This window comes from Chiloscyllium punctatum, chromosome 2 (genome assembly GCF_047496795.1).
Source record: "Chiloscyllium punctatum isolate Juve2018m chromosome 2, sChiPun1.3, whole genome shotgun sequence".
NCBI classification, from domain to species: Eukaryota; Metazoa; Chordata; class Chondrichthyes; order Orectolobiformes; family Hemiscylliidae; genus Chiloscyllium; species Chiloscyllium punctatum.
The window spans coordinates 22,775,421-22,797,460 of record NC_092740.1 but is presented as its reverse complement, the minus strand read 5'-3'; the positions used below and the strand labels follow the sequence as shown (position 1 = coordinate 22,797,460).

General features: G+C 42.3%; 1 protein-coding gene across 1 annotated transcript in view; it reads left to right on the top strand.

Annotated features, from left to right (window-relative positions):
* LOC140492916 (15-hydroxyprostaglandin dehydrogenase [NAD(+)]-like) overlaps window positions 1-22,040 on the top strand; it is an 84,911-nt gene that overhangs the window by 39,303 nt on the left and 23,568 nt on the right. The window contains exon 4 of the mRNA XM_072591728.1: window positions 1,955-2,051. Coding sequence (XP_072447829.1) covers window positions 1,955-2,051 — 97 coding nt within the window. The remainder of the gene's footprint in view (window positions 1-1,954; window positions 2,052-22,040) is intronic.

The window sequence follows — 22,040 nt, the reverse complement described above, 5'->3', positions numbered from 1 at the left end:
ACTATCCGGGACAAAGCAGCCAGTTAGAGTCATCGAGATGTACAGCACAGAAACAAACCCGTCGGTCCAACTCGTCCATGCTGACCAGACATTCCTGATTAACCTAATCCCATTTGCCAGCACTTGGCCCATATTCCTCTAAACCATTCCTATTCATGTACCCATCCAGTTTGCTTTTAAATGTTATAATTGTACCAGCCTCCACCACTTCCTCTGGCAGCTCATTCCATACACACACTACCCTCTGCATGAAAATATTGCTTCTTTGGTCGCTTTTAAATATTTTCCCCCTCATCTTAAACCTATGCCCTCTAGTTCTGGATTCCCCATCCCTTGTCTGTTTATGCTATCCATGCCCCTCATGATTTTGTAAACCTCTATCATGTCACTCCTCAGCCTCCGATGCTCCAGGGAAAACAGCCCCAGCCTATTCAGCCTCTCCCTATAATTCAAACCCTCAAATCCTGGCGACATAGTTGCAAATCATTTTTGCACACTTTCTAGTTTAGCAACATCTTTTCTATAGCAGGGAGACCAGAATTGCAGGCAATATTCCAAAAGTGGCCTCACCAATGTCCTGTATAGCCACCACATGACCTCCTAAATCCTATACTCAATGCACTAATCAATAAAGGAAAGCATCCTAAACACCTTCTTTACTATCCTATCTACTTGTAACTCCACTTTCAAGGAACTATGAAACTACACTCCAAGGTCTCTTTGTTCGACAATACTCTCCAGGACCTTGACTGATACTGCATCCACAAACATCTACTCCCTCCACCACTAAAGCTTAGTTGTAGCAATGTCTATTTTCTACAAGATGCACCACAGAAATTCACCAAATATCCTTAGACAGCACCTTCCAAACCTTCCAAATGACTTCCATCTAGAAGGACAAGGACAACAAATATGTGGGAACACCACCATCTGTAAGTTCCCCTCCAAGCCACTCATCATCCTGACTTGGAAATATATCGCCATTCCTTCACTGTCACTGGGTAAAAATCCTAGAATTTTCTCCCTAACATCATTGTGAGTCTAGCTACAGCACATGGACTACAGTGATTCAAGAAAGCAACGCATAACCCCCTTCTCAAGGCAACTAAGGATGGGCAATAAATGCTGGCTCAGCCAGCGATGCCCACATACCACAAATGAATAACAAAACAAAAAAAAAATAAAATAAAATAAAATCTGCCATCCTTACCCAATATGGCCTATGTTTGACTCCAGACACATAGCAATATAGCCCGCTGAATTAGACCAACAACCCATTCAGTTGATAGGCAACCAATACTGGCTTTGCCAATAGTGTCCATATCCATTGAAAGAATCTGAAAACAAAATGGTACACTTTGAGTAAATCATTGAAGAAAGAGAAAAGGGGTATCAAGAATAAAGACCCTGAACTGAACTCTTGCAAGGAAAGGTTCTGAACAACAGCAACCTGCCATTGTTAACCACCATTAATACGATAAAATATTTTAGAATGCTTCTCAGGAGTCTTTTCAAATAGAATTTGACAGCAAGCCATCTGAGGAAACATTAGGAGAAGTGATCAAACGTCAAAGAAGTAATCTGTAAGGGACACGTTAAAGGAGAAAAAGGAGACTTTGGGACATGGTGGGACAGAAGAAGGCAACTCTACAACCTAGGGCATTGACAATTCAAAGCCTGGTGGAGCAACGAATATCAGAAATACATGACCTGTCCAAATTGGAGGGGAATGGAATTCTCAGGGTTTTGTAGGGCTGGAGAACATTACAAAGGCAGGCAAAGGCAAATCCTCAAAGATATTTCATGATTAAGATTTTTACTAATGAGGTATTGCCAGACTAGAAGCCAATACAGGTCAACAATCACAGGGTGATAGATGAATGGCACTTCTTGTGTATATACAGTTGTGTCTAAATCACTCAATCAGTTTTATAAGAGGCATGTCTTTGTGCAGGTGGCATTGATACAAGCAAGTTACCTGGCTTTGGACCATATGAGGCGTGATCGTGGTGGAAAAGGTGGAAGTATTATCAACGTGGCTTCCATGTCAGGTAAGAACAATAAGGTACACATAGCACTGAATTTTCAAAGTGTAATCTTCTATCAGGAATAGGCAAATTAATTTCAGTCACACTGAGAAACGAGAGAAATGGGGGTTATTCTCCATAGAGCAGAGAAGAGCAAGAGGGCATTTGATGGAGCTTTTCAAGCTTGCAAGGGTTTTGATAGAGTAAGTAAGTAAACAGCTGCTTTTTTGAGCAAGAAGACCACTAATCAAAGAGCAAAGGTTTCTGAGAATTGGCTAATGAGTTAAAGGCAGGATGAGAAGTTTTTTGTGCAAATGATGTTTGTCATCTAAAATGCACTGCTCAAAGAGTGGTGTACGCAGATTAAATGAGTAGTTTGAAGGGCAGATGGAACATATGGCTATGGGAAAGGTGCAGACTAGTGGAAATAACTGGATAGCTTTTTTCAAAGGCTCAGAATGGGTTGATGGCTTCTGTATGTTTTATAGGATGATCTTATAACAAGTATGAAAAGAATTTCAATAACCTGTTGCAACAAGTCCTGAATACAATAAGGAGTGCATATTTATGCTCTTTCAGTTCCACAGGAGTAAGTCTCAATGCATTTTTGTTCACAGAAATACAGTGACAGCAATCCTAAAATGATTCATTGTGAGGCACCTTGGAAGAGTGCCAAGTCATGTTAACACTAAGTATTGCAGACTAATTACACCTGCTTCTTTTAAGCCTTTTAACTCTAGTTTAAATTGGTCCAATTTACTTCCATGGACGTATACCTCACCTCTGACTCACAAAATCATCAGCATAAAACCAGAGTAAAAACTGACATTTTACTGCAGTACTGAAAGACTACTGGTTCGTCAGGAGCGTTGCCTTTTAGATTGGACGTGGAAAATTAGCATGGAAGATCAGACATGGTAAAGATGATTCCACTTGTGCAAATCCAAAGCCAGGGGCTGTACAAGGTCTCTGGCCAGTGATGAGGTCACCAAAAAGAGGGAAGGAGTTACTTTACCTCATCTTCTCAACTTTCAACCTGTTGTAAGTGCTTCCCTCCATGACAGTAAGGGTGATGACTGGACAAGTCTTCTGGAGAGGAATTCCCATCTTCACATTGAGGATACCCTCCTTCGTGTTGTGTGTGACAATGTCATTGTGTTAAATAGAATGAATTTCAAAGAGATCGAACAATTCAAGACTGGGCCTCCATGAGACTCTGTGGATCACCAGCAACTGTGGAATTGTACTCAAATACAATCTGTAAGCTCATGGCTCGGCATATACCCCATATCTACCTTTAACAGCGGGTCAGGAGATCAACTCTTGTTCAATGAATAGGGAAGGAGTGCAGCCCAGGAGTAACACTGGACATACCTGAAATGTCAACCTGGCTACAACATGAATTAATTGCATGCAAAATGGCAGAACTAGGCAATCTACCGCCAGCAAATCAGGTGTAAGCTCTACAGTGCCATGCTATCCAGCTGTAGGTAGTAGTGGACAATTAAACAACTAACACAATGAAGAGGCTCCACAAGTCTCCTCAATAATGGGGAGAAAAGAAGAAGGGCTTCTGCCCGAAACGTCGATTCTCCTGTTCCTTGGATGCTGCCTGACCTGCTGCACTTTTCCAACAACACATTTTCAGCTCTCCATAATGGGGAAGCCTAGCACAAAAAGAAAGGGCCAAACCAAATGCAATCGTCTTCAGCTCAAAATGTTTTGTGGATGATCATCTCAATCTCCTGCTGAAGTTTCCAGCATCACAGAAGACAGGCTTCAGCCAATTCCATTCACTCCACTTGATATCAAGTTGAGGCTGAAAGCATTGGATACTGCAAAGGCGATAGGCCCTGACATAATTCCAGCAATGGTACTGAATATTTGTGCTCCAGAACTTGCTGCTCCCCTAGCCAGGCTTTTCCAGTGTAGTTATAACACTGACATCTGGCTGACAATATGGAAAATTGCCCTGTATGTCCTGTACATCTAAAGTAAGACACATCAATTCCATTCCATTAATGCCATATCAGTCTACTCTTGATCATAAGCAAAGAGATAGAAGGGGATTGTCAAGCCAAATTGGAAGAGAATGACCTGTTCACTGGGGTCTGGTTTGGGTTCTGCCAGGGCCACTTAGCTCCTGGCCTCACCACAGTCCTGAACCAAAACTGGACAAAAGAGCTGAATTTCCAAGGTGAGATCGCATCAACATCAAGGCAGCATTTGACCAGATATGGCACAGGGTGTTTAGCAAAGCTGGAGTCAGTGGGAATCAGGGGCAAAACTCTGCACCGCTTGGAGTTAGACCTAACAAAGAAGGAAAAGGTTGTTGTTAGAAATCAGTCATCTCACCTCCAGGCTAAAGTACTAGTTGGAGTGACAAGTGACTATTGGCTAGTGGAGTGCCTCAGGGAGTTGGTGCTGGTCACATTGCTGTTTATTATCTATATCAATGATTTGGATGAGAATATACAAGGCATGATTAGTAAGTTTGCAGTTTACACTAAAATAGGAGGTACCATGGAGAGTGAGGGAGGTTATCAGAAATTGCACCAGTACCTTGATCAGCTGGGAAAGTGGGCTGAGAAATGGCAAATGGCGTTTAATATCGACAAGTGTGGGGTCTTGCATTTTGGAAAATCAAATCAAGATAGGAGTTTCATGGGGCCTTAAGGAGTGAATAGGAACAGAGGGAACTTGGAGTTCAGGTACACGGTTCTCTGAAAGTGGAGTCACTGGTAGACAGGGCAGTGAAGAAAGCTTTTGGCACACTGGCCTTCATTAGTCAGGGCATTGAGTACAGAAGTTAGGAAGTTATGTTGCAGTTGAACAGGACGTTGATTAGGCTGCACTTGGGGTATTTTATTTAGTTTAGGTCACCTTACTATAGGAAGTATGTTGTTACATTAGAGAGAGTGCAGAAGAAATTTACAAGGATATTGCCAGGACTGAAGGAACTGGGCTACAGGGAGACATTGGACAAGTTAGGACATTTTTCTTTAGAGCATAGGAGACTGAGGGGCGGATCTTATAGAAGTGTATAAGACCATGAGAAGCATGGATAGGATGAATGTACTCAGTCATGTTCTCATGGTTTGAGAATCGAGGACTTGAAAGCATCAATTTAAGAATAAAAGGGAACCTGAGGGGAAACTTCTTTACGCAGAGGATGGTACATCAGTGGAAGTGGTTGAGGTAGGTACATTAACAACACTTAAAAGACATTTGGACAAATATATGAATAGAAAAGGTTGAGTAGGATGTGGGCCAAATGTAGGAAAATAGTCATGGACCAGTCAACATGGACCAGTTTGGGCCAACAGGCCTGTCTCCATGCTGTAGGCCTCTATGACTCTATGACATCTCTGCAGAAATTCCTCTGGGTAGTTAGGCTCCCAGGCCCAATCATCTTCAGCTGCAAAAATCAATGACCTTCCCTCCATTGTAAAATCAGATGTTCGCTGAAGATTGAACAATATTTAGCATCATTTAGCACCATCAAATACTGAGACAGTCTGTGGCCCATATGCAGAATACCTGGAAAACATCTAGCCTGGACTGTTAAGTAACAAGCAGCATTTGCAACCAATGAAAGCAAGAGAGAATCTAAGCATCTCCACTTAGCAATTAATGGCCTCATTATTGCCAAATTCCCATCAACATAGTCAGGGTTATAACTGACCAGAATGTGTGCTGTATATCTCTATGACTCTATGACTTAATTTGCCCTTACTGGAGCCATTGTGAAATTCTATCGATATAGATATTCTAAAGGGAATTCAGAGGGCAAAAGGAAAGGAAAGATATGTTGATTGGATGAGATGAAATAAATAGAAGGACCCGTGGTTCATTTGTGTCATTGTTTCTATGCTAGAAATTCAAAAATAGAGATAATTTGCGTCTTTTAGAAATGCAAACGAGGCATCACAGGTGCGTTTTTTCCACTGAAGGGAAATGATATTTCCTGACTTCTCAAAAGGTATTCTTCTTGTAACTGAGACCACTAGAACAATTCAATCTTCTCATTGCTGTTTGTGGGATCTTACTGTGTATAACTTGACCACTGTTTTCATCTTAAAAACTACTGTGGTCAGACTTCAGAGGTACATTAAACAGGAAGGGCTGGCAATTCTCAGTGAGTCTGGCAGCATCTGTGAAGTCAGTGAAACAATATTAATGCCAAGATCTGTGAAGTCAAGACTTCCAGTGATGACACCAGACCTGTTGAATATCTGCAGCATTTTCTTTTTAGGGTTCCAGCTTTGCCAGTTCTGCACTTTGACAAGATTTTCAGTTCTCTGAGGGGAGAAATTAGATTAGCTACAGTGTGGAAACAGGCCTTTTGGCCCAACAAGTCCACACCGACCCGCCGAAGAGTAGGAGAGAAGTTAAGGAAGAGGACCTCAAAGGTAGTGATCTTGGGATTGCTACCAGTGTCACGTGCTAGCCAGCATAGAAATGAAAAAATAGGCAGGATGAACACGTGGCTTGAGAGATAGTGTAGGAGGGAGGGGTTCAGATTTGTTGGACATTGGGACCAGTTCTAGGGAAGGTGGGACTATTACAAAATGAACGGTCTACATCTGAACCAGACCGGAACCAATATCCTTGGGGGAGTTTTTGCTACTGCTGTTGGGGAGGTTTTAAACTAATGTGGCAGGGGGCTGGGATCCAGAAGAGAAAACAAGTAGGCAGCGAGGTGGAGACTGGAGACTGTAAGAATTATGAAGATAGTATTAATAAAGGGAAGAGTAGGCAGAGAGCAGATGAGCGCAAAAAAAACTGGTGGCCTGAAATGCATTTGCTTTAATGCAAGGAGTACAATGTGTAAGGCAGATGAACTTAGGACTTGGATTGGTGTCTGGGAGTATGACGTTATTGCAATCACAGAGACTTGGTTGAAGGAAGGGCATGATGATTGGCAACTAAATGTTCCAGGATATAGACGCTTCAGACAGGACAGGGAGGGAAGTAAAAGTGGGGGGGGGTAGGAGTTGCATTGTTGGTCAAGGACGATATCACGGCTGTGCTAATGGAGCACACTATGGAGGTCTTGGGTAGTGAGGCATTATGGATGGAGCTAAGAAATAACAAAGGTGCAGTTACACTGTTGGGGCTGTATTACTGGCCTCCCAACAGTGAGCGTGGGGTAGAAGAACAAATAGGTAAACAGATTATGGAAGGATGTAGAGGCTATAAGGTAATGGTGATGGGAGATTTTGATTTTCCCAACATTCACTGGGATTCACTTAATGTCAGAGATCTGGATGGGGTAGAATTTGTAAGAAGCATCCAGGAGAATGTTTTAGAGCTGTATGTCAATAGTCCGACAAGGAAAGGGGCAATATTGGACCTGGTACTGGGGAAATAGCCAGGCCAGGTGGTAGAAGTTGCAATGACAGATTTGTTTGGGAGCAGTGACTACAATTCTGTAAGTTTTAGAATACTCGTAGATAAAGAAGAGGATGGTCCTAAGGGAAGAGTACTAAACTGGGCCAAGGCCAATTATATGAAAATTAGGCAGGAGCTCGGAAATGTGGATTGGACACAGCTATTTGAAGGGAAGTCCACATTTAAGATGTGGGAGGCTTTCATAGAGTCATAGAGATGTACAGCACGGAAACAGACCCTTCAGTCCAACCTGTCCACGCCAACCAGATATCCCAACCCAATCTAGACCCACCTGCCAGCACCCAGCCCATATCCCTCCAAACCCTTCTTATTCATATACCCATCCACATGCCTCTTAAATGTTGCAATTGTACCAGCCTCCACCACATCCTCTGGCAGCTCATTCCATACACGTACCACCCTCTGCATGAAAAGATTGCTTCTTAGGTCTCTTTTATATCTTTCCCTTCTCACCCTAAACCTATGCCCTCTAGTTCTGAACTCCCCGATCCCAGGGAAAAGACTTTGTCTATTTATCCTATCCATGACTCTCATAATTTTGTAAACCTCTATAAGGTCACCCCTCAGCCTCCGACAATCCAGGGAAAACAGCCCCAGCCTGTTCAGCCTTTCCCTATGGCTCAAATCCTCCAACCCTGGCAACATTCTTGTAAATCTTTTCTGATCCCTTTCAAGTTTCACAACATCTTTCCGATAGGAAGGAGAGCACAAGTGCACACAATATTCCAACAGTGGCCTAACCAATGTCCTGTTCAGCCACAACATGACCTCCCAACTCCTGTACTCAATACTCTGACCAATAAAGGAAAGCATACCAAACACCTTCTTCACTATCCTATCTTTCTGTGACTCCACTTTCAAGGAGCTATGAACCTGCACTCCAAGGTCTCTTTGTTCAGCACCACACCCTAGGACCTTACCATTAAGTGTATAAGTCCTGCTAAGATTTGCTTTCCCAAAATGCAGCACCTCATCTTTATCTTTCTCAGCCCATTGGTCCATCTGGTCCAGATCCTGTTGTAATCTGAGGTAACCCTCTTCGCTGTCCACTACACCTCCAATTTTGGTGTCATCTGCAAACGTACTAACTGTACCTCTTATGCTCGCATCCAAATCAATTATGTAAATGATAAAAAGTAGAGGGCCCAGCACCAACCCTTCACTACCACCCTCTGACTACCTTCGAGCCAGTTCTGTATCCAAATGGCTAGTTCTCCCTTTATTCCATGAGATCTAACCTTGCTAATGAGTCTCCCATGGGGAACCTTGTCCAATGCCTTACTGAAGTCCATATAGATCACATCTACTGCTCTGCTTTCATCAATCTTCTTTGTTACTTCTTCAAAAAACTCAGTTAAGTTTGTGAGACATCATTTCCCATGCACAAAGCCATGTTGACTATCCATAATCAGTCCTTGCCTTTCCAAATACTGTACATCCACTGACACCTCAGTCACCTGCTCTGCCTTATTTCCCAAGAGTAGGTCAAGTTTTGCACCTTCTCTCGTAGGTACATCCACATTCTGAATCAGAATATTTCAAAGATAGGTTAAAGCTAGTGCAGGATAGGCATGTTCTTTTGAAGGCAAAGGGTAAGAAGGGCAAGATTTGTGAACCGTGGATGACAGGAGAAAATGTACGACTAGCCAAGAGGAAAAGGGAAGCATATATAAAGTCCAGGTAGCTAAGAACAGAACGGGCCCTGGAAGAATATGGGAAGAGTTGGACAAGTCTTAAATGAGGAATCAAGCAGGCTAAAAGGGGTCATGAAATAGCTTTAGCGAGCAGAATTAAGGAGAATCCCAATGCATTTTATTCTTATATAAGAAGCAAGCGGGTAACTAGAGAAAAGATTGGTCCACTAAAGGATAACGAAGGAAGGCTGTGTGTCAAACATGAGAGAATGGGTGAGATTCTGAATGATTACTTTGCATCAGTGTTCACTGAGGAGAGGAACATGATGAATGTTGAGATTAGAGATAAAGATTGATTAGTCTGGATCACGTTGACATAAGTAGGGAAGATGTGTTGGGTAGGCTAGAGGTTATTGAGGTGGACAAATCTCCAGGACTGGCAGGGATCTATCCCAGGTTGCTGAGGGAGGAGGTGGGAAATAGCTGGGGCCTTGACAGATATCTTTGTGGCATCCTTAAATACAGGTGAGGTGCCAGAGGAGTGGAAGGTTGCTAATGGTGTCCCCCTGTACAAGATGGGTAGTAGGGATATTCCGGGTAACTCCAGACCAGTGAGCTTAACGTCAGTGGTGGGAAAGTTGCTGGAGAAGGTACTGAGGGATAGGATCTATTTATATTTAGAAAAGAATGGGCTTATTAGTGATATGCAACATGGTTTTGTGTGGGGGAGATCTTGCCTTACTAACTTAATAGAGTTCTTTGAGCAAGTGACCAAGTTGATAGATGAAGGAAGGGCTGTTGATGTCATATACATGGACTTTAGTAAGGCATTTGATAAGGTTCCCCATGGTAGACTAATGGAGAAAGTAAAGTCACATGGTGTGCAGGGTGTTCTAGCTAGGTGGATAAAGAACTGGTTGAGTAACAGGAGACAGAGAGTAGTAGTTGAAGGGAGTTTCTTGAAATGGAGAAAGGTGACCAGTGGTGTTCCACAGGGGTCAGTGTTTGGGCCACTGTTGTTTGTGACGTACATAAATGATCTGGAAGGGGGCATTGTTGGTCTGATCAGCAAGTTTGCAGATGACACAAAGATTGGTGGAGTCGCAGAAAGCATGAGGGACTGTCAGATAATACAGGAGGATATAGATAGACTGGAGAGTTGGACGGAAAAGTGGCAGATGGTTTTCAATCCAGTAAAATGTGGGGTGATGCATTTAGGCAAGACTAATTCTAGTGCGAGTTATACAATGAACGGAAGAGCTTTGGGAAAGGTTGATGGGCAGAGAGATCTGGGAGTGCAGGTCCATTGTACCCTGAAGGTTGCTGCACAGGTGGATAGAGTGGTCAAGAAGGCATATAGTATGCTTGCCTTCATTGGACAGGGTATTGAGTATAAGAGCTGGCATGTCATGTTAAAATTGTGCAAGACATTGGTTCGGACGCATTTAGAATACTGTGTACAGTTCTGTTCGCCACATTACCAAAAGGATGTGGACACTTTGGAGAGGGTGCAGAGAAGGTTTACAAGGATGTTGCCTGGTATGGAAGGTGCAAGCTATGAAGAAAGGTTGAGTAGGTTAGATTTATTTTCACTAGAAAAAAGGAGATTGAGGGGGGACCTGATTGAGGTTTACAAAATCATGAAGGGTATAGACAGGATGGATAGAGACAAGCCTTTTCCCAGTGTGAAGGATTCAATAATGAGAGGTCAGGCTTTCAAGGTGAGAGGCGGAAAGTTTAAGGGGGATACACACGGTAAGTACTTCACACAGAGGGTGGTGGGCGTTTGGAACGCGTTGCCAGCAGAGGGGGTAGAGGCAGGCATGGTAGATTCATTTAAGATGTGTCTGGACAAATGCATGAGTAGGTGGGGAGTAGAGGGATACAGATGATTAGGAATTGACCGACAGGTTTAGACAGTACATTTGGATCGGCTCAGGCTTGGAGAGCCAAAGGACCTGTTCCAGGGCTGTAAATTTTCTTTGTTCTTTGTTCTTTCTAATCCACCCAGACCCTACATTTACCCCTGACTAATGCACCTAACACTATGAGCAATTTAGCTTGGCCAATTCACCTAAGCTGCACATTTTTGGATTGTGGGAGGAAACTAGAGTACCCAGAGGAAACCCACACAGACACAAGGAGAATGTGGAAACTCCACACAGACAGTCACCCAAGGCAGGAATCGAACTGTGGTCCCCAGTGCTGTGATGCAGCTGTGCTAACCACTGAGCACCGTGTCTTCCTCATGCCAGTCTTAAATTATCACTGCTTAATTCTGACATTATATATTCCGATCCTAGAATCTCCCATGAGGGAAACTATCCTCTCACCATCTACCTTGTCAAGCCCTTTAAGAATCCAATATGTTTCAATGAGATTACCTCTCATTCTTTTAAAATCCGCTGAGTAGAGTCCCAACCTGTTTAGCGTTTGCTCATAAGGTCATCCCTTCATACCAGGGATCATTCTTGTGAACCTTCTCTGCCTCCAATAAAATGCTATGATTCCTTAAATAACAGTACTAAACAGTACTCCAGATGTGTTTTCATGATCACCTTCAGTAAGACATCCCTACTCCTGTACTTAAACCCCTTTGAAATAAGGGGTAACATTCCATTGGCCTTCATGATGACTGGCTGTACCTATGTGCTAGCTTTCTATGCTTCATGCACGATTAATCCTAAGTCCTTTTGTGTTGCTGGTTTCTGCAGTTTTTATGCAGAAATCCTTTTATTCTCCCATCCAAAATGAACTTCACTTTGTTTCTGCATAGTACTCCATTTGCCAACTTTTTGCCCACTTATTTAACCTCTGAATATCTTTATGAAGTCATGGAGCCATAGAGGTATACAGCATGGAAACAGGCCCTTCAGCTCAACCCATCCATGTTGACCAGGTTTCCTGAACTGAATTAGTCCCATTTACCTGTGTCTGGCCCATATCCCTCTAAACCTTTCCTATCCATGTACCTGTCCAAATGTATTTTAAAGATTGTAATTGTACCCAGCTCTACCACTGGCAGCTCATTCCATTCATGAACCACCCTCTGTGTGAAAAGGTTGCCCATTAGGTTCCTTTTAAATCTTTCCCCTCTCACCTTCAACCAATGTTCTCAAGTTTTGTATTCCCCTACCAGGTGAAAAGACTTAGGCTATTCACCTTAGCTATACCCCTCATGATTTTATAAGGCTCTATATGGTCACACTGCAGCCTCCAATGCTCCACGGAAAAAAAAAGGCAAAAGTGAGGACTGCAGATCCTGGAGATTAGAGTCGAGAGTGTGGTGCTGGAAAAGCAAGCAGGTCAGGCAGCATCAAGGGAGCGAATGGAAAACAAGTCCTAGCCTATCCAGCCTCTCCTCATAATACAAATCGTCTAGTCTCCATAACATGCTTGTAAATCTTTTTTCTGTTCCCTTTCCAGTTTAATAACATCCCTCCAAAGTGGCATCCAGAATTGTACACTTAGCAAGTTTTGAGAAGATTTGTAGCTCAGGTTGAGGTTCTGGTGTAGGTTTGCTCGCTGAGCGGGAAGGTTCATTTCCAGACATTTTGTCATCCCACTAGGTAACATCTTCAGTGGGCCACTGGGCGAAGCACTGTCGATAATTCCTGCTTTCTATTTATATGTTTGGGTTTCTTTGGGTTGGTGATGTCATTTCCTGTGATGACATCATTTCTTGTGGTGATGTCATTTCCTGTTTTTTTCTGGGGGTGGTAGATGGAGTACACTGTACTCCAAATGTGGCCTCATCAATGTCTCCAACAATTGTAACATGACGTCCAAATCCCTGTACTCAATACTCTGACTGATGAGGGCAGGCATATCAAATGCTTTCTTCAAAATCTTTCAGTAAATTGTTTGCATCCATCTCAAAGCTTACCTTTCCACCTATTTTGTGTCTTCTGCAAATTTGGCTGAAGTACATTCACTTGCTTCCTCCAAGTCATTAATATATATTGTAAGCAGGTGAAATCCTCACAGTGACCCCTGTGGAACCCCACTGGTCAAAAGTCACTAACCTGAAAAAGAACCCTTTAATCCCGCTCAATGTTTCATGCCCAGCAGCCAATTCTCTACCCATGCCATATCCTACTTCTTACACCCCGGCCTCTCAACTTTGTCACCTGATGAAGGAGCAGCACTCTGAATTTGGTTTAGCACGTCCACATCATCACTCTTAACTTATGACTTAATCTTTTGGTAATCTACCCTACAGAAGGATATTTAGATAGATTAGTGAGTGGCCGAAGGTCTGACAAATGTTGAAAGTGTGAAATTGTCCATCTTGCCAGAAAAAATAAAGAAACATATAATCTTAAAGGTTGCAGAACTCTGAGATACAATAAGATCTGGTTGACCTACTGCATCAGTCACAGAAGGTTGGTATACAGGGAAGCAAATAATCAGGAAAGCTAAAAGAATGTTATCGTTTATTGTGAGGGGAATTGAATGCAAGAATAGGGAGGTTATGTGGGGCATTGGTGAGACCACATCTGGAGTACTGGCTATGTTACTGGTCACTGCACTTATGGAAGGATGTTAATGTGTTGGAAATAGTTTAAAGAAGGATTACTGGACTATTCCAGTAGCACATGGGACTGTAGAAACCTAACATATACTGTATATTGATTGGTGAACATTGCCTCTCAGTGAATAGTAATTGAGAGCATATTGGCTGGCTTCTCAACAAAAACATGGAGTGCTTATTTGATTGGTCCATTACAATTGTCAGGATGGAATTTATTAAGCTGAATAAAGAAATTCTTTAATGCATTCATCTGCAGACTTAAATATTGCAAACATCACATCTACATTTCAGAAATATGCAAGAGGTAGAGGTTATTGGCCTTTCTGTCAAAAATGTGTTTTTTTACTGTATACAGCAAAGGTGTGTAATCAAGAGCTGGGTCCCCAGGTGATTCCAGACCAATGCCATTTATGTGACCATACATGGTTTCATTGAAATAGAACTCAACTGCATGAGTCGCCAAGTTCACGAGTTCAAGGAGTACAGATTCAGACACATCAAGATTACCATAATAGTTTAAATGTCAGTGGCTTTTTTAAGTGGCAAAGAAGCTGGCAATGATGAAAGAATGCATGCAATTTGTAACCCTTGCATGGTCTTAGGAATCTTTCAGAGTGTATATATAAAATCCATTTAGAGCCCACTTAGGGGTGGCACAGTGGTTCAGTGGTTAGCACTGATTGCCCACAGTGCCAGAGACACAGATTCAATTCCAGCCTCAGCTAACTGTCTGTGTGGAGTTTGCACATTCTCCCAGTGTCTGTATGGATTTCCTCTAGGTACTCTGGTTTCCTCCCACAGTCCAAAGATGTGTAGATTGGCCATGCTAAATTAGCCCTTAGTGTTCAGGGGATATGTATAGGATGCATGGATTAGCCATGAGGGATAGGATAGGGGGTGGGTCTGAGTGGGATGCTCTTTGGAGGGTTGTTGTAGACTCGATGGGTTGAGTAGCCTGCGTCCACACCATAAGGATTCTATGAACCGGTTGCAACAGCTCACACAGTCATTTGACCATTTGGAAACAGCATGATGCTCGATAGGGATTTGTCTGTTTATCATCAGGCTGTTTTCAACACGTTTTGATGCTATAACATCAAGGGTTGTCTCATACACTTTAGCACGAATTGATAATGACAACCATGTGTTTCACCTGTGGATTAACTTATTTACTGACTGTTCAAGGTGTCTTCAGCATGATATTTTCCATCGCAGTTCACCATGTGATGTTAATGATAATAGTGTAGTAATCTATCCTTGCCAGATTAGCTCATTTAAAACAGTGAAACACATTATAACTTATGAGGCAGACAACAGCAAAACCAACTGATCTCTATGCATGCAGGTGGCAGAAGAATAACAGAATAACAACAGGAGTAAAACTCACAACTTTGTATACATATAATACATGGAGTGCTTCAAGGTGAATTCCCTTAAAAGCAAGATATGAAAATTGAACAGATATATTGCATCTGTCTTCACTGTAGACAACAGAAGTAACATCCCAGAAATGCTTGTAAGTCAAGTGAAGTAAAAGGTAACAAAGAACTTAATACAGTTGCAATCACTAGGGAAATGGAACAGCAACTAGAATTAAAGGCTAACAAGTCACCAGAACCAGAATAACTTCATTTTCTGGTTCTTAAAGAAGCAGCTATAGGGATGCTAGATGCACTGGTATTCCTGAAAGGTCCCAACAGATTGGGAAAGAGCAATAAAAAAGAAGACAGCAACGTAACTACAGGCCAGTTAACCTAACACTGATCTAGCAGGCCACTTTAAGAATTTCAATGCAATCAGGCAGAGTCAACATGGTTTTTTGAAAGAAAAGGCAAATTTATTACAGTTCATTGAGGAAGTGGATAAAGGGAACTTTCTTTCTGTCATACATTTTGATTTCCAAACAGACATTTGATAAGGTGTCTCATCAAAGGCTACTACACAAAATAAAAGTTCATGGTGTGGGGGGAAGGACCTATGCGTCCACAAAGGTTCACCAACAGGAAGCAGAAAGTAGAGGTAAATGTGTCCTTTTTAGATTGGCATGTTGTCAATAGCTAGGGAGTGAAAAGCACAGAAAAGCAACATTTTATGAAAATGGAGAAAGATTGCAAAACTCAAAAGTGCATGGGTCTGGGTACATAGAGTCATACAGCATGGAAACAGACCCTTCGGTCCAACTAGTCCATGCTGAACATAATCCCAAACTACATGAGCCCCACTTGCCTGCTCCTGGCCCTTCCTATTCATGGATCAATCCAAATGTTGTCTGAAAAATATGTCACATTTCTTTTTAAAATCTCTCTCCTCTCACTTTAAAAATGTGCCCCATAGTCTTGAAAGAATCATAAGGAGTTGGTATGCAAGTACAGCAAGTGAGTCGGAAGGCAATGGAAGTTGTTATTTATTATTTATTGTTCCCGGGATGGAAAGATTGTCTTAAGAAAAGAGATTGGGCAAACTCAACTGGCATTTTCTAGGATTTCAAAGAATGAAAGGTGATATCATTCACACCACCAAAATACTTACATGGATAGGCAGGATAAATGTAGGCAAGATGTTTTTATGGGTTTGACGAGTCTCAAACAAGAAGACACAATTTAAAAATAAGTAGCATGCTGTTGAGGGGAGACTTTTTTAGCTTTAGGATGACTTCAATTTATCGAGCAATATGGACCCAATAAAACATCCCATGGTACTTCACCGAACCCCAATCCGAAAACATTGGTCACCAAGTCATTTAAGGGATAGTGAGCATAATGTTCACTTGCATTTTAGAATGCTAAGGAAGTTAATGGTCATCTGGGATACATGGGAATGTGGAGTTGAGGCCACAAATAGATCAGCCATGTTCTTATTGTATTGTAGAGCTGGCTGGATGGGCCAAATGGCTTACTCATAATGCATAGACCATAAGGTCATAAGACATAGGAGCAGAAATTAGGCCATTCAGCCCATGGAGTCTGCTCCACCATTCGAATAATAGCTGATAAGTTTCTCACCCCCATTCTCCTGCTTTCTCCCCATAAACTCTTGATCCTCTTTACAATCAAGCACCTATCTATCTCTGTATTAAATATACTCAATGATCTGACCTCCACAGCCTTCTGTTACAGTGAATTAAATTGCATATGTTTGTATGACCATCTTAATATAAACAGAGAAATCAAAAGCTGAGTCAATTTAGGGAGTGAATTCTAGAATTCAGAAGTTGGCTGGCTGAAGGCATGGCCACGAATAGTGAACAAAGTCAGAAGTCACAGGACACCAGGTTATAGTCCGACAGGTTTATTTGATGAAGGAGCAGCGCTCCGAAAGCTTGTGATTTCAAACCCGGTGGACTATAACCCTTGGTGTCATGTGACTTCTGACCATGCCCATCCTAGTCCAACACCGACACCTCCACATCAGCATAGGGGTGCAATGGATGTGACATGAGGGCCAGTATTGGAGAAACTTGAAGCTATAGAGTTATGTGATTGTGATGTACTCTAATTTAAAATGATGCTGTTTTGTCTGTGGATATTAAAAGTCAGAACAATACAGGAGCTGATGGTCAGGAATTTCCTTGGTGCTACTTGCCAAAGGCTACTATATCTTCACTAAGGGTGTGTCATTAATTGGGGAGACTACAGTAGTTGAGCAGGACATCTTCGGAGAGAAGTCCCAGTTATACTTCAAGCTACATTTAACGGCATTCCAGTCCCCTGGTATGGAGCCAGAATAGAATGCATCAGTCAGAGACAGATTAAAGTGATCTCATTTAATTCTAATCTGATCAAATACTGGATACAGCTGAATGAAGCCATCTTCGCAGCCCATTTCACTGCCAGTGCAACAATCTACTTTGAATGTGAGGATCTTCGATTTTCAAACAATTACGAATTTTTTTTACAGTGCAGAAGGAAGCCATTCCAACCATTGTGCCTTCCCAGGTTCTACTATCAATGGCCAATGTCCTCCATATTCCCCACATTCCCACACCCCACCTCTCTCAGGCTAATCATCCAATGCCCCCTTGAATGCCTCAGTTCAACCTGCTCGCTCACCTAAGGGATTAAATGTAAAAACAATGACTGCAGATGCTGAAAACCAAATACTGGATTAGTGGTGCTGGAAGAGCACAGCAGTTCAGGCAGCATCCAACGAGCAGCGAAATCATTGGATGCTGCCTGAACTACTGTGCTCTTCCAATACCTCTAATCCAGTATAAGGGATTAAATGAGTCAGTCACAGTGAAGCAATGGTGTTTCAGATAGGCCTTTTGTTCAAGATATTTCTCAGTTGTATTAGCTTTTATTTGGAGTTACCAGCTTTAACAAGCCTTTTAGCGTCTGTCACAGGCATATACAAAGGCAGCAGGCACAGAGGTATTTGTGGAGCCTCATGCCTTGTCCAAGAATAATAGAATACAGCTATTTTCCATATGTTTTTCATTGGAAGATTTTGTTTAGGCTGCTGCCTTGGGAAAAGATTGTTAAGGTGATAGCCCAAGCAGGCCAGCTCACGCAACAGATAAAATGCAAATTTTGGCAAGAAACACTGCTACTCAGAAAACATATATTTCATAAATCCTGTTGTTTATTGGAAAGACTGAAACAACACTGACATTTTTATTCGAAGTAGTGCCGGAGTATCACCGTCGGTACTGCTTCTGACTGCCCGGTTCCAACATGCTGAAGAGAAGCCACAAGCAGAGTCACTCAGGAATTGCCTGCAGCACTTAATCTGTTTTCCTACAATAGTGTTGACACCTTTTAAGAAAATATATGAGGGTTTTGACACTTTGAGCTTAACAGAGGTGCCAAATAACTGCAAGACCATAAGACCATAAGACCATAAGACATAGGAGTGGAAGTAAGGCCATTCGGCCCATCGAGTCCACTCCGCCATTCAATCATGGCTGATGCGCATTTCAGCTCCACTTACCAGCGTTCTCCCCGTAGCCCTTAATTCCTCTAGACAACAAGAATCTATCAATCTCGGCCTTGAAGACATTTAGCGTCCTGGCTTCCACTGCACTCCATGGCAATGAATTCCACAGGCCCACCACTCTCTGGCTGAAGAAATGTCTCCGCATTTCTGTTCTGAAATGACCCCTTCTAATTCTAAGGCTGTGTCCACGGGTCCTAGTCTCCTCGTCCAACGGAAACAATTTCCTAGCATCCACCTTTTCCAAGCCATGTATTATTTTGTACGTCTCTATTAAGTCTCCCCTTAATCTTCTAAACTCCAACGAATACAATCCCAGTATCCTCAGCCGTTCCTCATATGCTAGACCTGTCATTCCAGGGATCATCCGTGTGAATCTCCGCTGGACACATTCCAGTGCCAGTATGTCCTTCCTGAGGTGTGGGGACCAAAACTGGACACAGTACTCCAAATGGGGCCTAACCAGAGCTTTATAAAGTCTTAGTAGTACATCTCTGCTTTTATATTCCAACCCTCTTGAGATAAGAGACAACATTGCATTCGCTTTCTTAATCACGGACTCAACCTGCATGTTTACCTTTAGAGATCCATCACAAAACCTATAAGACTACACTGGAAAGGGAAGATTTGAAGGCAGAAAGGTCAAACCAAATATCAGATCAAGATCTGACACAGACATTCCTGATGAAAGGCTTTTTCCCAAAATGTTGATTTTCCTGCTCCTCGGATGCTGCCTGACCTGCTGTGCTTTTCTAGCACCACTCTAATCTAGACTCTGATCTCCAACATCTACAGTAATCCTTTTCACTACAGACATTTGTTTATCAGGAGTGAGTATCTGTTAGTTGGTTGAAGCATAATCAGTTCTCAAGTTTTAACATTGGTGATAAGTTTAATATAATAAGCAAGAGAATAATTTGATGATATAACTCAAGAATTAATTAATGACTCATTAAGAATGGTTATACTAATGGTATGTCAAAACTACAGAATGTGGGAGATCAAGGATACCATTGTGATCCAGGACAAATATATCTGAAATCAGTGTCCAAAGTTTGAGCAGAGTTTGAGAGTTGGTGACTGAACTGCAGATACTGTGATACAGCAGGGAGGGGGGTGGGTGTAACCTGGAATTTTTGTACCAGAAGACAGTCATAACTCTTAGCATAAGGTGCTCTAGCATGGTCGGTGGTCAGTGGTCAGGGACAAGAGGATGTGACTGTAAGTAAAGCAGGTAAGATGATCCAGAGGACTGGGTGCAGGAGGGTCAGCCTCTGCAATTGTCCAATGGGTTGAGGTTCTCTCAGCTTGTTTGGATGGGAGTGGGGTCTGTGGGATGGATGAGCAATGTGACCACTGCACCAAGGTACAGGAGGCCATCAAAGAGCAAAGAGCCTAAATCAATCGTCATTGGCAGTCCCTCGCAGACGAGGATAACTCTTTTACACACTCTCAGGGCGAGCTGTACAGACCGATGTGGCTACTGCAGGCTCTGTTACAATTGGGGCAGGTGATGGTTTCGGGAAGGGGTTGGGTGTGGCAGAGTGCTCCTTATGGTGTTTTCGCCTGGCTTCCACCTTTTCCCAACGGCAAGTCTCAAGGTTTTGGACACCTTCCTGGATGCTCTTCCTCCACTTTGGACGGTCTTGGGCCAGTGATTCCCAGGTGTCGGTGGGAATGCCATACCTCACCAATGAGACCTTGAGAGTATCACTGAAGCACTTCCTCTGTTCAGCTGGGTCTCGTTTGCAGTTTCAAAGCTGGGAGTAAGGAATGGAGTGGTTGTGAGGGACAGCATAGACAGGGTGAGGGAATTAAAACTGTTGCCTTCAGCAAAGAGCTGAGTCCAGACAGCCATGTTGTCTGCCCAGTGCCAGGCTTCAGGATATCTGCTCTGGGTCTCAACATAGCCTGACAACGAATGATATCTGGACTTCAAAATTAAGTTATGAAAAGAGATGATAAAACTTAGTCCAGTTATCTTTAGAATTTAAATGTTGAGAGAGCTGATTGAAGGCTCCAACCCTATTTCCACTGGTTGGAGATTCCAAAACGAGGGGGCATAGTCTGAGAATTGGAGCCAAACCATCCAGAAGAGATATTAGGAAGCACTTTTACACACAAAGGGTTTTAGAGGTTTGGAACTCTTTTCCACAAATGGCAGTGAATGCTTGATTAGTTGCTAATTTTAAACTTGAGATAAGCAAAGGTATTAAGGGATATGGGCCAAAGGCCACATATCTGTGGAGTTAAATCACAGATTAACTATGATCTCATTGAATTATGGAATAGGCTTGAGGGGCTGAATGGCCTACGCCTGTGCATATAGGCTAGAGAAGAACATGCAGTGGGAGGGGGAGGTTCCAGTAGTTAAGGTCCATGTAGGCACCAAAGACAATTAAAACTAGGAAGAAAGTTCTACATAGCCAGTATGAGGAACTAGGTGCTAAATTAATCAGAGTCTCAAAGGTAATTTTCTCTGGCTTGTTACCTGAGCCTCCAATTGGCATAAGAAAGAGATGAATATGTGGTTGAAAGACTAGGGTAGGAGAAGTAGGTTCTGGTTTATGGGGCCTAATATTGGCAAAAATAGGACCTCTATCATTAGGAAAACCTACATCTGATCTGTACTGGACTTGCTGTTCTCGTGAACTGTGCAACTAAAGAGGAAGAAAGGGTTTTAAACTAAATCTTGGTGTCAGCAGCCCAAATCTGGGAAGTTGTGGTGAATCAAAGAGTGGGGAAATGGAACAGAGGAAGGAAATGTTAAACAGACAATGACAGGAAGGGAGAGAGAATGCAGATCTAAGATACAACTGTCCAGCTAGGAGTTTCAAAAATAGTAAAAGGACAAAACTAAAGGCATTGCATTTGAATGCAAGCAATATCCGAAACAAAATAGATGAACTAGTAATACAAATTGAGATAAATAAATATGATCTGGTGGCCATAACTAAGATGTGGCTGCAGGATGAACTAGGTTGAGACTTGAATATTGAAGAGGATATGACATTGAGCATGAGCAGGAAGCTAGGACTAGGTGGAGGAGTTGCTCTGTTAATTATCACAAGAGAGAGGTATGACCTAAATTCGGGAAATAATGAATAGAGAAAGTTATGGGTAGAGACGAGGAATGATAAAGACAAGAAATCCCTTGTGGGAGTTGTATACCAGGCCATTAACAGTAACTACATGGTAAAACAAGGTATCAAGAAAAAAATTATGGGAGCTTGTCAAAAGAATACAGCAATTATCATGGAGAGTTTTATGTATGGACTGGGAAAACCAGGAGAAAGTAGTCGAGATAAGGAATTCATTGAATTTTTTTAATCAATTCCTTAGGCCAGCAATTTATCCCACCAATCAGAGAGCAGGCTATATTTGACTTGGTGTCAACCAATAGGAAAGGATTCATTACTGACTTCATAGTGAAAGTGTCCCTGGGTAGCAGTGGTCATAAAATGATTGAATTTTACAGTTTAAGGGAGAGAAGCTTGG